We start from the raw sequence: 14975 nt of genomic DNA, 5'->3' as shown, positions 1-14975 counted from the left end.
AGGAGCTGCCAGCTGAGGAAGTCTGCCTGCCAATTGCCTGGGATATTTATGGTGCTCAAGCTGGGAAAGTAAACTTTCCACGAGATCCAATTTTCCTCTCTTGCATTTTTGGTTGCACCCTGATGGTTGATGTATGCAACCACCATTACATTTTCTGACTGAATTCAGATCAGATGACTTTCCAGGATGCTCATCCAAAGTTCCAGAATGTTTATCAGCAGAGGAGCCTTCTCTGCAATCAAGTCCTCTGCACTGATGGGTCCTTAGGACACAGCCCAGCACCAACAGGTTGGCATCTGTCCTAAAGATTTTCCAGAAAACAGGAAAGAATGAGTTCCCCTATTCCAGAGCCAGATTCTTGAGCTGCCAGGCCAGGAATAACCTAGTCCTTGGTGCCAAATTAATCTGTCTGTCCAGGGATTCGACTAACTTGTCTCATATTGACAGAATGTTGAGTTGTAGAGGTGTGGAGTAAAATTGGGCAAATTGGACTGCTTTGAAGGAGGATACCATCAGTCTGCAAGACTCTCATGCAAAAGCAAATAGTCAGATGACTCCTGGACTGGAAAGCTCAAATCTAAGATCTACTGTGGAAGAAACACTCTGGCCTGAGCTGCATCCAGAACTAGACCCAGCTTAGAATGCAGATTACATGAGCACACCAGCACGACAGAAGCTCATAAGTCAGTGCAAATCCATTTATTGATAGATGTCACCCAGAATAACAAGCGCTTTCGGGGCCGCACAGGGTCCCCTTCATCAGACTCGTCTACTCTGAGCCTGATAAAGGGGACCCTGCGTGGCCCCGAAAGCGCTTGTTATTCTGAGTGACATCTATCAATAAATGGATTTGCACTGACTTATGAGCTTCTGTCGTGCTGGTGTGCTGGTGACATCTACATTCTAAGCTGTTTTGTGTGGCGTCATCCGCTGTCATTTCAAGCACCCATTTAAATTTTGGGGGGATTTCCGGTAAGGAGTGCTACAGGATTTATGACTTCAGAACTAGACCCAGACACTCAAAATGTCAGTTCTAGTGATAATTTTTAAAAGTTCAAGATCCATCCAAACTGCTGTAACATCTGAATAGTCAAATCCAGGTTGTCCAACAGAGAACGTGCTAACTGTTCACTCAAGTGGTCTCTTTTAAAGTAAAAGTAATAGCAGTGGACTGTAATTCCAGGGGAGCAAGCTCTTCAGGCAAAGATGCAGAATCTGCTGGAGAAGGCACGGTTGTGTGCTTGTGGTCTCTGTGGTCAAAGTCAGCAAATAACTAGGTGATTTGGGCCATAAAGTCTTGGATGCCTGTAGTAAAAACCTCATCCAAAAGGGCAGAGGAACTGGCCACACCACATGAAGCTAAAGAGGAGCAGAGGACAACAGGATTCCATACAGCAGATCTCAGCATCATCAGGAGGTAAACTGCAAGAAGCCCCAAAGCTGTTAGTAGAGTGTTAGCTGGCAGGCACCTGGAACAATGGGACTGTCCCCCCATTTCTAGAATCAGACATATTGCCACCGTTTGGCAGTAAAGCAATTTAAGGTTTAGGGTATGAAGCAAGGCCTCAGGTATTCACAAAACCCAGACAGCTGGTAGCAGGTGAGGGACAGATGGCTGCAGGTGACCAAAGTCACTGTAGGAAGACAGCAGCAATAGATCACAGACTGAAGTTGCATGTTCCACATCTCTTTGTAAGCAGCAGCAGGGAGATGCTTCCTCGACACTGTATGGCGGGAAAGAAAGCATGGAGTGAGCACTTGCGGCACTCCACCCAGCAGATGACATGAGCACTCAGTCCCACAGTGGTAACCCCCTGTGCTTGCAAACCTTTCCTAAATGGGGAATTTTTAAAGGCATCCAGCGACCTATGTGCTTGAGGTACTTCTCGGGGCTGGACCTCACTGGCTTACTCACAAAGCGAGTCTTCAAAAACAGGGCAGTGGGGTCCAGACGCAGCACTCCAAAAGCCAGCTCTAGCAGCACTGTAGAGAAGAGTCTTGGTTAAGGGATGAAAAAAATGAAGGGATAATGAGGGTAGGTAGGGCGATGTTTACAAATGACCACAAACTTCTACCAAATTGATTTTGGAGAATGCAGGTGGAGATATTGTACTTTTTTATAATAGTGGTGGTCATTTAAGTTGCATGATCAAGTCTTTTTTTTTTGCTTCACTATTTTATGCTAGTGTGACTATTGTCCATGCTCTATACTCACATCGCTGGCAATGTCCCTGGAAGCTCTGGCACTCTTGATGGAAATGGCATCAGCTCTTAAGTCATATCCTTTTGTCTTGGCCTCGTCCCATCCTTGGGTATATATTTTCTGGTGGTACAAAAAAGAATGTATGAGTTCAGTTACACTATTTTTCATAGTAAACAATCCCTGACAACAAAAATGGCATACTTACATTACTAATATTGATGGAGTTAGCCTTTGCCAGCAGGATCTCTGGTGTGTCTGGCATGACATGGATGGTTCTCTTGTCAGTTTCCCAGGCTCCAGTGTACAGGTGCTGGAAGGACAAAGCAACACGCATGGTCACATTTTTTTTGGTTATAGAATGTAAAATGCCTAGACTAAAAAATCTGCACACTAAAAACTAATGAGTTTCTTTGCTTTTTTAACATTTTACAGTTTGATAAGTATTTCAGACAGTAGTAAAGGTTACACATCTGTGCATCCTGAATATCCCCATCAGTAAAATAAAAAAACAAAACAAACCTGCATTGTTCACTTTTAAGTCTGTTTAAAAAAACTCATATGATTTTAACCAGAATAAGGATAATTCAATTCCTTCCTGCTTGTAATGATTAGTGGTAAGCAGAGGAGTTTTGGTCAAATTGATTTTACTACAAAATGACTGATTTTGCTGTTGGACAAATTTTCTTTAAAGGAGAACTCCTCAATTTAGTTTTTCCTTTATTGAGCACATGTGAGGTTTTTTTTCGTATTTAAGGTAATAAAGTTTATTTCATCTAGTTTATTGTTATTACGTTTATTTCTTTGTATGTGTGCTTTTTTTCTGTTTATTTGTAAATTATTTTCTCTTTTTGTGTACTGTTTCTTTCATTTTTTTTTCCTTCTGTAAAAAAACAGATACAATGATGAGGAAAGCAAAAGGCTGTTTTTTTTAGCAAGTCCAATAGGTCACACTGAGCCTGATGAAGGGACACTGCATAGCCCCGAAATGTTGCCATCCTTGTGACAATATGCATTAATAAAAAAACATTTGTTTGGACACATATCTCCGGTGTGCTGGTGACATGTTGTCTTTACGCTCTTTTTTAGCAGACGCAGGATGGTTAAAAGGGTCTTTTGTGTAATAAATAAACCCTTAATTTATTTAAAATGCCCTATGTGTCATCAATACCTTCCTTTAGACCTTGTACACACAGGCTCCAGCTTATATTATATATAAATATATTATATCATACAGTATATAAACAGTGTGCACAGCAAGTATCCACAAAGCTAGCTACAAAGCCTTTCTGAAGATTTTAAAGAGGCCTTTAACTCTAGTTTGGGGATAATAAACTTAGATCATAATAGAAATACTAGTTGCCACTTTAAACTAATCCTGCAGCTAGCTGGCAGTAGTAAGAACAGAATAAACGTTCAACGGTAACCACGGTTATCCGACACTTCTGGGTGTGTCAGATAGCATGTCCCCCACTGTGTGATTTGGTTCCTCCTGCCGCCCCCTACTTTAAAGTTCTCTCTCATGTCAGCTCCTCTGCCCAGTGGGGAAGTACAATAGCCAGCCTGCTGTTGGCTATTGTAATTTGAAATAGTCAATAGCAGGGTGGCTATTGCTCCCCATTGTTCAAATTCAGCTGCCAACTGCGGAATCTAACTGCCGACTGCAGAATCTAGCTGCTGGCTAGCAGCAAAATGTAAACAGAGAATTTAGTTAGCAAATAAATACACTTTGGGTGTGTGTAGTACGCGTAGCCCCAAATCTTCCCCCACAGCTCTTCCATGACATTTACTTGCAATTTGACCGCCGGGACTTGTTTTATTTATGCAGGAGCCTCTGCAGTGTCAACAAAAGTAAAAATGAAGCAATGTTTTATTCAGTAAAATAAATAAATCAATAGTGTTCCTATTTAACCCTATTATATTAACCCTTATTTGACACTAATAGACATTTCCTTCCCTTCTCTCCTATCCTATTAGATTGTAAGCTCTCACATGCCGCGCCCTCCTAACCCTTCTGTTTTGACATTATATTGTAAATGTACTGGCTCCCTCCATTTTATAAAGTGCTGAGCAAACTGTTGGCATTATTTAAATCCTGTATAATAATAATAATAACAATAATAATAACAGTCAATCCACCCTGCCCCAATCTGCCCATAGTAAGACAAAACCAAATCTGCTTTCACAAAGATTGCTTTAGAGGTTCACATTTGGTAATATCCCTTTAAAATGGGATCCCATCATCATGCTTCTATAACTGCCTTTCCGTAACTGTCCTTCAGGCAGAATCTATGAATTTATACTCACATCACTCTGGATGTCATAGACTTTCGGATTCCTCGCATCACCTTTCAACATCTCGTGGAGTCACGAGGCGGCCCAACGAAGTACTGATGGGGTGGTCATAATAAACTGGCCACTCTGTAGATTTACTTACCAACAACATTTTTTAGTGTGCACATGTCTATCAAGCAACCGCAAAAGAAATCAAGAACATATTATGTTTTTGCAAGTTGCCAGAGAGTGCCGGTTGCTTGAATGCTGGATAATGGGGTATTTACTGTATTCCTTTTTTTTTTTTTTAACATAGTAAGTCTGCTATAACTACTCAAAAAACTAGTACTAACTTCTACCATGAAATTCATAAACTAATGACAGTTTCCCGCTAAAAACTAAAAGGTTTCAACAATTTCATATTGATGGTGGTCCACCTACCTTATTCATGGTCTGTGCATTGTTCTTGGCCAGCACTATCTCCATTGAGTCTGGAACCGATGTGAACTTGATAGTATCTGGCTTCTGACGGTAGGCCTTGTCACTCAAAATCTGTCCAGCTTTCTTAGCCTTCTCCACTTCCAAGGAACCAACAGGCACCCAACCAATACCTTTCAGCCATTCCAGGTCAGATTTGTAGATAGCCTAAAAAAGATTTTTTTTTAAATTACAGAGTGCAGAAAACTTTGCAAATTTAGAATACGATTTATAGAAAATAGATACATCACGTACATCACTCTGAAGCTCATAGGCTTTCTTGGCCTGAATGACATCATTCTGGTCTGGCAGACATGTCCATTGGTGGAGGTGTTGGCGGTAGTCAATGTCACTGACAAGTTTCTGGCAGTTCTTGGCCAACACCACCGACAGCATTTCCACAGGAGATTGATAATGGGTCTTTTGTTTCTCAAAGTCCTTCTTGTACTCCAGATCGCTCTGGATCTTGGCCACATGCACGGCCCACAGCGATTTAGGATCATCCTTTAGGCTTCTGTATCCAACATGGTGGCCTTGCTGCTGTCTGTAGCCTGCTTTGTATTTAAACTGTAGGGCAAACAAAATGTTGTAATAAAACCGCTCTGAAATTTGTTTCATTCCGAGTAAATGAAAAGCGATGTCTTAGGAAACTTACATCACTGATTATATTTCTTGAAGCCTTTGCTGCCTTAATGGATATGGCATCAACGCGCAAGTCATAACCCTTCTTTTTGCTTTCCTCCAGGGCAAGTCTATACAGTTTCTATGAGAAGACAAAAAACATAAATAGTGTAAGAAAACAAAAATAAATGCTACTGTGCTAAAAAAAAAAACCCAATACAAAACTAAATGGAGCAAACTAAGGAGAATGTTGAAGAAGGATGACAGCATATCACCTTGGTTACCCATCTCTCTAAAAAGACACTGTCCTCTTGGTGTTTTTTTTGTTTATATGTTCTATATACATAATTGAACTTAAGTTAAGCCTGCTGAGTGCCTCAAAATGTCTCTCCTACAGATACTTCAAAATAGCTGAGTGCTGTTGGGTGCCACCATCCTTTTTCCAAAATGGTGGGGCGCTGCAGTAAGCAAGCCATGTCTTTTGTGAGGCTCTCCGTGCATCCCAACTATCTCAAACTAAAAAAAAAAAAAAAACGTTTTTTAGCTAAACATACAGTTTCATTTTCTCTCTACATGAAGCTCTGGTTGTTTTGTGAATAATGATACCTGCCCTTCCTAGCGCTGGTCCACTATATCATGTAAGAAGCTGTAGATGGGGCTACCTTTCACTCCCTGTTTTTGTCATCGGTATAGAATGGGGGGAATTTATCAAAAGTGGAGCAGACGAAATCTGGAGCAGTTGCCCATGGCAACCAATCCACTTCTCTCTTCAGTTTGTTCAGTTAAGATTTGAAAACTAAAGAGAGAAGCTGATTGGTTGCACGACTGCTCCAGATTTTTTCTGCTCCAGTTTTGATAAATTTCCCTCAATGATTTTACAGACATACCACCTCGCTTATATCACCCTCATTGTCTTCTACTGTTTTTCCTATTTTACCTTTACAACACTGTTCAGTCCCTATTTTTAGCAGTTTACACTACATTACATTGTTCTAGTCATACCGGAATTTACCGGAATCTCGTGTTATATAAATTGCTTTTTCACCCCTATTAACCACCTACCTCACTGTAATTGACACGATTTGCTTTGGCCAGTTCGATTTCAGGAGTGTCAGGCATCACATGGAGCGTTCCCTTATCCTTGTTCCAAGCTGCAGTGTAGAGGCGCTATGAGACATCAACATTTTCAGAGTTAATAATGTTACAATAATGTCTAAAACACAGCAAAAGACACATCAGCTGGTAAAGAATAATGTGCAGTATACAATATCTCACAACCGCCAATCAGTATTCATTCTCTGTTTTACTGGGGTGAAATTTGATTGGCTGACATCACATGGGTACACATGGGAAGCCCCTATCTGCTTGTATTATTCTAAGCTGATTGCAACTATCATTCTCAGTGCAGCTGGCAACACCTTCAGAAGAGAGAGAAGAGATTGTGAAGGTTTATGTTGAGCCCCATCAGTGTATCACTTAACCCTGACTTAACAAACATTTAACGTGTTACTTTCCTAGGGTGAAAACGCTCACTAACTGTGAGCTCCTTGCTCCTGATTTTGGCTACAGAACACCTCTGCCTCTCCTCATCACCATTTATTAAGGGGTGTTCTGTATTTAGCATAGCTGAACAGGGCAGGGCTGATAATGCTGCTTGAGATTTCAGTGCAGCAAAGTCTAAGGCTCCATTCACACAGGAGAGGTTGTCCGCACGTATTCACCTGGCCAGAAACGCGCAGAGCCGCTCTAAACAGAAAAGACGATGCACTTTAATGTGCATTGTTAAGAGTTTTGCGGAGGCCGCATGGTACAAAGCAACACGGCCCGGAAAATAGTACAAAACAGAAAAAATGGTCACTAGCACTCCAAGTTTTCTTCAAAACAAAATCCTTTTATTCATTCTTGCAGGCCATATCACCATGGCGACACAATCCACAGCCACTTCAGCACCCCCCCACCCCCCATTTTTAGGGGCTTCTCGCTCAGGAGTGCGGTGGTACTCTCTATTTGACCATTTGACCACAAAATAGTACAAGCGCGATAATATGGAGGAATCCTGCACGTTTGCAGCTATATAATTAACCGCAAACGTGTGTAATCCATGCAGATTAAAAATGTTTGCGTTTTCATCGTTGTGTTTTCTTCCACATGTAAAACTGCGCAGGAAACGCAAATGCTGTATGTGCATGGAGCCTGAGGTTGATTTGCGAAGTGCAAATAGGCTGTTCACTTAGCTAATGGAAGTTTCCATTAGCTCGGTGAAGGTTAGCATCATCCAATCATGTGCAAGCATTTTTTTTAAAATTCTTCCTTTGCTATTTGTTATTCTTTGCAAAGTGTATTTTACCACATTCTCTAAGCTAAGGGCAAATTCCCTTGTAAACCGAAAATTCACTTTCTAACGTTGAACATGCTCTACCCCTTTAGTAAATCAACCCCAATGTGTTGCCAGCTCAAACAGGAAGATAAAAGCAGAGTGGAGTCCTGGCAGGACCAACAAGTACTTTTTACACTTTCAATGTATACTAAACAGACCAAAACTGGGGAAAAAAGAGCTGTTCATAGCTATGGTTTACATACACTTTAACCCTAAAATGCAAAACCAAACTCTCTAAAATCTAACCCTAAACTTAACTTCAAGCCTTAACCCTTCACCTGACTAAATATATCCTTAACTGTAACCTTTATTCTTGAAGTGCTACTCTTACCTGATTGGTGCTAAGAATGACTAGTTCTGCAGTAATTGGCGAATATTGGGCGCACAAATTCAACTGTTCCTTTTCTTCTTCTGTGGTTAAAAGGTGATGTCCACTAACTTATTACTATTTCTAATCATCTATAATGATTTAATTATAGATCTTTGTTCAGCTCTGTCAACTGCAACATGGAATGCATTGTGAAGGGAGCAGTTTCAAGAGATAACCTTGCTCAAAAGAAGGCAGTTCTGCAGCCTTACAACATTTTCAGAAATAATACCTGCAATTCTGCTTATTGAAGTAAAGACAGTAGGAGACAATAACCCATACAGCGGCTCAATGTCTAAATTATTCCAATCATCACCTTATTCATGATCTCAGCATTGGCCTTTGCCAGTTCCATTTCCATGGAATCAGTCACACTGGTGAATTTGAGTTTGTCTGGGTGCTGCCGGTATTTGTTTTCGCTAAGAATTTCTCCTGCTTTCTTGACCTTCTCCACTTCTAGCGAGCCAATGGGGACCCAGCCAGTGCCTCTCAGCCACTGTAAGTCTGATTTGTACAGGTTCTGGAGGTAGAAAACATGGTATTAAATCAATAGCTTTCAATAAATGTAACTACAAGGTCTGTTATTTAGAAAAATGCTACCCATTTATACCAAACAAAAAAGCAAAACATTAGACAATTTTTGGAGTTATTTTTTCAAAATTAAAAAAATAAGAAATAAAATAACAACTATGTTTCAGTTCAGTTAAAAGTAAATGAAATAGGTAGCATAAGAGGACATATAAAACATGTTCAAAGATGCCCCAGCTTCAAAAGCTGCATGAAGATCAGCACAGACAGCATTTCCACAGGAGATTGATAATGGGTCTTTTGTTTCTCAAAGTCCTTCTTGTACTCCAGATCGCTCTGGATCTTGGCCACATGCACAGCCCACAGCGATTTTGGATCATCCTTTAGGCTTCTGTATCCAACATGGTGGCCTAGCTGCTTGCGGTATCCGGTTTTGTATTTATACTAGAAAAAAGAATTACAGCGTCAAACAATATTATGCTGGATTACAAGTCTTAACTATATATTGTCCCTGCTGCCTGCTGCTTGCAGTATCTTATAATGTATTTATACTGCAATGGAGAATTAGCAGAGTAAAACCTGTTCAGTGGTAGGAACTTATGTTGATCTCTATATCCATTAAGTCCATGTTTGCCAAATTTGTAACAGTTGTGTGCCATTGTAATGCATTTTCATTGTTTAAAAGCAACATGTAATCGTACTGTTCTAAATTTAAAGCACAGAATTTGGGTTATAATTGTGGTATAGCCATTCATTGTGGTCTTCCTTGCTTCTGATAGCAGACACTAGAGTTAGCCTACTAAGGTCAATCTAGTCACAGGTTTTAGACACCAGGAGAAGCATAGTGATTTAAACTATTGGACAAAATTGTCCACTTTTGCAGACTTTACCTAGCCCTCCTTTCAGAGTGGTGCCTTTTAACAGCCAGAGTGTGGATTGGAGCCACCAGAGGTTACATTTTCACACTATGAGAAACACTCTGTGGCACAGGGATGGACAGCAACTTTTCAGTGTGCACAATCCAAAATTTGCATATAACTGCATTAACAGACACGTTCATATACTGTTTTGTACATGTGTATTGTACTTCACATACATGTACTTTGTTAAAGTTTTGTTGTTTCCATTGCTTTACAGTCCTCAATTCTGACAAATATAGATAGCTGGATTACATAAATGTATAACTGTAAATAAATATTTTTAAACAACAAATAAGATGATAATATATTACAAATAAATGACATACAGTATACGGTATGTGTCACAGAAATATGCTAGGTTTCCTGAAGCCAACCCTCCATGTTAATATGGAAATACCTGTATATTATTTTGTCTAATTACAAGTCATATACCATAACCATTCCATAGCCATACCAGGTTATGGTGAAGTTTTAAGAACAGGTCATCACTTTCATCAGAACAATATGAACATAGAACAAAATATTCCCCAGAACAGAAGAGCACAACTTACATCACTGGCAATATCTCGTGAAGCCTTTGCAGCTTTGATAGAGATGGCATCAACTCTGAGGTCATACCCCTTCTTCTTTGATTCTTCCAAAGCTTGTTTGTATTTGCTCTGAATGGGAAAGAAAAGTCTTAATTTAGTTTCAGTAATAACATACCAATGACATTAGCTAAAATTGTCCGGGGTAATTTTTGTTGTTGTGCCACAGCTTATGATCTTATGACTTTTGTGACAATACAGATCTATATACCATTAAAAGATAATCTTACTCATAATTATTTAGCAAATCTATAGCTCTAAAAAGTATGTAGACATATTTTTATAGATTATACCCATGTTATTGGTGGATAAATGTAGCACGTTTCTACAATTTACTGGAGAAAGATCATATGTAGCATTAGCATAGCAATTATAACTAGCTGAGCTGTGTAGAGCAAATAGGAAGATAAACCTATCAGTAATTATTTTGTTTACTTCATGTTTTAGTTATCTTTTTTCTATACCTGAGTAAAATATTCCATCTAATCCAAATTTTACAGCAGCCTGGAGGTAAGACTGCACTCTGGTGGAGCACAAGAGGGAGAGCTAAGCAGACATTGACTGCTATTGCATATTTAGAAGTGAATGCTAAATGTAGTAGTAAGTACAGATTGTTTTTAAACTATATATAAAGAGATAGAGTCAGTGGTAAAGCTCCATAGCTCTAAGGGCCTTCCCTTCTTTGCTGCATTACCCTCTTGTGGGACACTGCCACTTTACTGCCCCAATGTGAACTTACACTGATGAAAAGTGGGTTGAACAGATGTGTATGAATCCCTGCTGCAGAGCAACACAGGGAGGATACAGGGCTAAATCCCTGACAATACACTGTGACTCCACTGCACCTGGCCATGTGACACCAGTTTATTGCACCAAGTGTGGGGATGCATCGGGGATTGTAACTGCACCCAGTGACAGCTGTGAAGTTTTCATGCACCCCATTCTGCTGTTGAGAATCTGATATATCCACTTGGCCCTCTCTGCATCAGTGTAAGTACATAGGGTGTAGGAGTGCTTGGAGCAGTGCTTACGTTCCTCTTTTCTGAGTAAAACAATGTATTACCTTGTCTATATTAATTTCTGTGCAAAATAATTTGTACAAAAGTGTCTCTCTAATAGTATGTGCTCCTTGCATGAAATTGATATGACCGTTTTTTATTGTTTTTATACAATAAAAATAGTATAAAAAGAATGAAACAAGTTTCCGCTTGTTGCCACCCCGAACACTGTGACTCCGGATGCCATATATGAGCTTGACATAAGACCTGGCCTGCCCTTGCAGCACAATCTTATCTGTAAAATAAGTGCAGTATATGATGCACTTGAACAACATTGGGTTAGCACACAGAAGGGGGATGATTAATAAACCGCACAGTGGACAGCTTTACAAACGAGATTTACAGTACATTATGCCCACTAGATGGAATTTCCAATGTTCCTCTGCTCCATCTATTGGCCATAATGTGCTGTGAATCTCGTTCGCAGAGCTGTTCATTGTGCAATCAGTTTATGGATCAACCCTTAGGTGTTTGCATACTGTGATCTCTTTTTCTACTCTACAATCTAAAATTGGGATATTATTAAAGTATCCGGTATATGTGCATACTAGTTTACTCACCTCACTGTAGTTTATCTTGTTCTGTCTTCCCAGTTCAATTTCTGGTGTGTCAGGCATGATATGGATGTTGGTCTTGTCTTTATTCCAGGCTGCGTTGTACAGTTTCTAAAAGATAAAAAAAATGGAGGTTATGAAATCTTTTGGTTTTACTAAAAATTACATTAGCTTTCATATTCAAACACCAGTCAAAACCCTTTTTCATTTTTGATAAAGTGGGAAAGGGTTAGAGCCTTTCTCTGCTCTCCTCCATTGGGAAGAATTCATGTCACTTTCTGTCATGTTACTGCAACAGGAAGCGAGGGGGGATCTCTCCAACAGGAACAGCATAAGAAACACTATTTTAGTAGAGTGGAAGGGCTTAGAACCTCTCTCCAATTTTCATTGCTCACTTCTTGCATTAATAGTCACACAGACAGAAAGTGATAGTAATTTAACCCAACATGGACAGAGAAGTTCTGCCTCTTCCCCACTCTACAAAAACACAAAAAAAGTTAATATTATTTGCAGAACCGATTATGAGAATATATTTTGTAAATAGAACTGTTCTTGTAAAATGTGTACCTCGTCCAACATCTCAAAACATGTGTTTATATTGGTAAAAATAGTAGTACCATGCAGGGGAGGATCAAGCTCAGAGGAGGGAGACATTTATCCGCACCCCTGCTTGGGCCCAGTACTAATATAAGTAAGGCTGGTGGACCTGGGTGAAGATATTCAGTCATTGTTTAGAGCTGTACCCACAGTCACTGACACATACTGGGCATTATACAGCTACTTGCTCCCTGTTCAGACCTGCGATCACAGCTCATGTGAAAGAAAAGTTTTCCAGGTTGGACTTTCTTTGCAGCTCTCAAATGTCATGGGACTGAATGCCTAGAAGCGCAAAGGAAGCTGAAGCTGGAAAAGGTAAAACGTGTGGCACAATAAACCACATGTTCTTTAGGAATGCCCACCTTTTACCATTGCCAGCAATCAGTGAGGCACAATCAAAACTTTCATTAGCCCACAGAAGTATGTCCCTACCATTAAAATTGGTTGTGTTGGTCCCCCAGGCTTAAGGTTTCCAGTCCTCTCCTGGAACCATGGTAATATAATGTCCTTGGGTAAGGACTGATAAGAACTTAAACTATGTGCCCTGTTAAATTTACAGTAATATGGAAAAAATAAACCTGTTCACTTATATTAACTTATCTTGTTTATAATCTCTGCATTGGCTTTCGCCAGGTTCAACTCCAGGGAGTCGTGACACTGGTGAATTTGATAGTGTCAGGAGGCTGTTTGTACTTTTTACCACTCAGAATGTCACCGGCCCTCTTTGTCTTCTCGACTTCCAGGGAACCGATAGGAAACCAGCCAATACCTTTCATCCACCCAGGAACCTTTATTCTTGAAGTGCTACTCTTACTCTTACCAGTAAGCATGACTAGTTCTGCAGTAATTGGTGAATATTGGGCGCACAGATTCAACTGTTCCTTTTCTTCTTCTGTGGTTAAAAGGTGATGTCCACTAACTCTTATTACTATTTCTAAAGATTTAATTATAGATCTTTGTTCAGTTCTGTCAACTGCAGCATGGAATGCGTTGTGTTAAGAGATAACCTTGCTCAAAAGAAGGCAGTTCTGCAGCCTTACAACATTTTCTGAAATAATACCTGCAATTCTGCTTATTGAAGTAAAGACAGTAGGAGACAATAACCCATACAGCGGCTCAATGTCTAAATTATTCCAATCATCACCTTATTCATGATCTCAGCATTGGCCTTTGCCAGTTCCATTTCCATGGAATCAGTCACACTGGTGAATTTGAGTTTGTCTGGGTGCTGCCGGTATTTGTTTTCGCTAAGAATTTCTCCTGCTTTCTTGACCTTCTCCACTTCTAGCGAGCCAATGGGGACCCAGCCAGTGCCTCTCAGCCACTGTAAGTCTGATTTGTACAGGTTCTGGAGGTAGAAAACATGGTATTAAATCAATAGCTTTCAATAAATGTAACTACAAGGTCTGTTATTTAGAAAAATGCTACCCATTTATACCAAACAAAAAAGCAAAGCATTAGACAATTTTTGGAGTTATTTTTTCAAAATTAAAAAAATAAGAAATAAAATAACAACTATGTTTCAGTTCAGTTAAAAGTAAATGAAATAGGTAGCATAAGAGGACATATAAAACATGTTCAAAGATGCCCCAGCTTCAAAAGCTGCATGAAGATAAGGTCTGTTATTTAGAAAAATGCTACCCATTTATACCAAACAAAAAAGCAAAACATTAGACAATTTTTGGAGTTATTTTTTCAAAATTAAAAAAAATAAGAAATAAAATAGCAACTATGTTTCAGTTCAGTTAAAAGTAAATGAAAAAGGTAGCATAAGATGACATATAAAACATATTCAAAGATATGCCCCAGCTTCAAAAGCTGCATGAAGGTTGGAGTAAAGGCAAACCTCACAAATGTAAACTTTATAAATGTAAAAGGGGTTTATTTTTAAATGTATTATTGTTAAATGAAATGTACCAATAATTTAATAAGTCTGTTAAATTATTGATTTAACAAACTTAAATAATAATTAATTTAATAATGTATTAAATTATTAATAAATGTATTATTTACTATTAATGTGTGTGTGTGTGTGTGTGTGTGTGTGTGTGTATAGTTTTTTTTCCTCACTTTTGGATAAAGTGGGGAAGGGGCCCCATTAAAGGGCTCTACCTTCACTTCCTGTACTGCTGACAACGTTTTACCAGACAGGAAGTGTGGTGAAATCTCCAAAAGCAACACACACAGAAATTTAAAAAAAAATGTTTTTCTAGTTATTTTTGTCTGTGTTCCTTTTGCAGATATCCCCTCACTTCTTGCCTGGTGGTACCATTGTCATCAATAAGTTGTCAGCAGAACAGCAGTAAATCTGGAGAGGAGTCCTTATCCTTCCCCAGTCCATCAAAAAAATTAAAACAAAAAAATGTTTTTGTCATGTCATACACAGTTGTGGATGTGGACATTGGGTGAGTTACA

The 14975-nt window shown here is 39.3% G+C and overlaps 1 protein-coding gene across 1 annotated transcript in view; it reads right to left on the bottom strand.

The window, feature by feature from the left end:
• NEB (nebulin) overlaps window positions 1-14975 on the bottom strand; it is a 203642-nt gene that overhangs the window by 104562 nt on the left and 84105 nt on the right. Inside the window, 11 exon segments of the mRNA XM_018553609.1 lie at window positions 2216-2323; window positions 2409-2513; window positions 4916-5119; window positions 5207-5518; window positions 5607-5714; window positions 6635-6739; window positions 8633-8854; window positions 9046-9288; window positions 10316-10423; window positions 11970-12074; window positions 13705-13908. Of these exon segments, the coding sequence (XP_018409111.1) occupies window positions 2216-2323; window positions 2409-2513; window positions 4916-5119; window positions 5207-5518; window positions 5607-5714; window positions 6635-6739; window positions 8633-8854; window positions 9046-9288; window positions 10316-10423; window positions 11970-12074; window positions 13705-13908 (1824 nt within the window).

The sequence above is a fragment of the Nanorana parkeri genome, unplaced genomic scaffold (assembly GCF_000935625.1).
Source record: "Nanorana parkeri isolate BGI_ZX_2015 unplaced genomic scaffold, ASM93562v1 scaffold125, whole genome shotgun sequence".
Taxonomy (NCBI): Eukaryota; Metazoa; Chordata; class Amphibia; order Anura; family Dicroglossidae; genus Nanorana; species Nanorana parkeri.
This window is presented reverse-complemented; position numbering and strand designations above follow the sequence as displayed.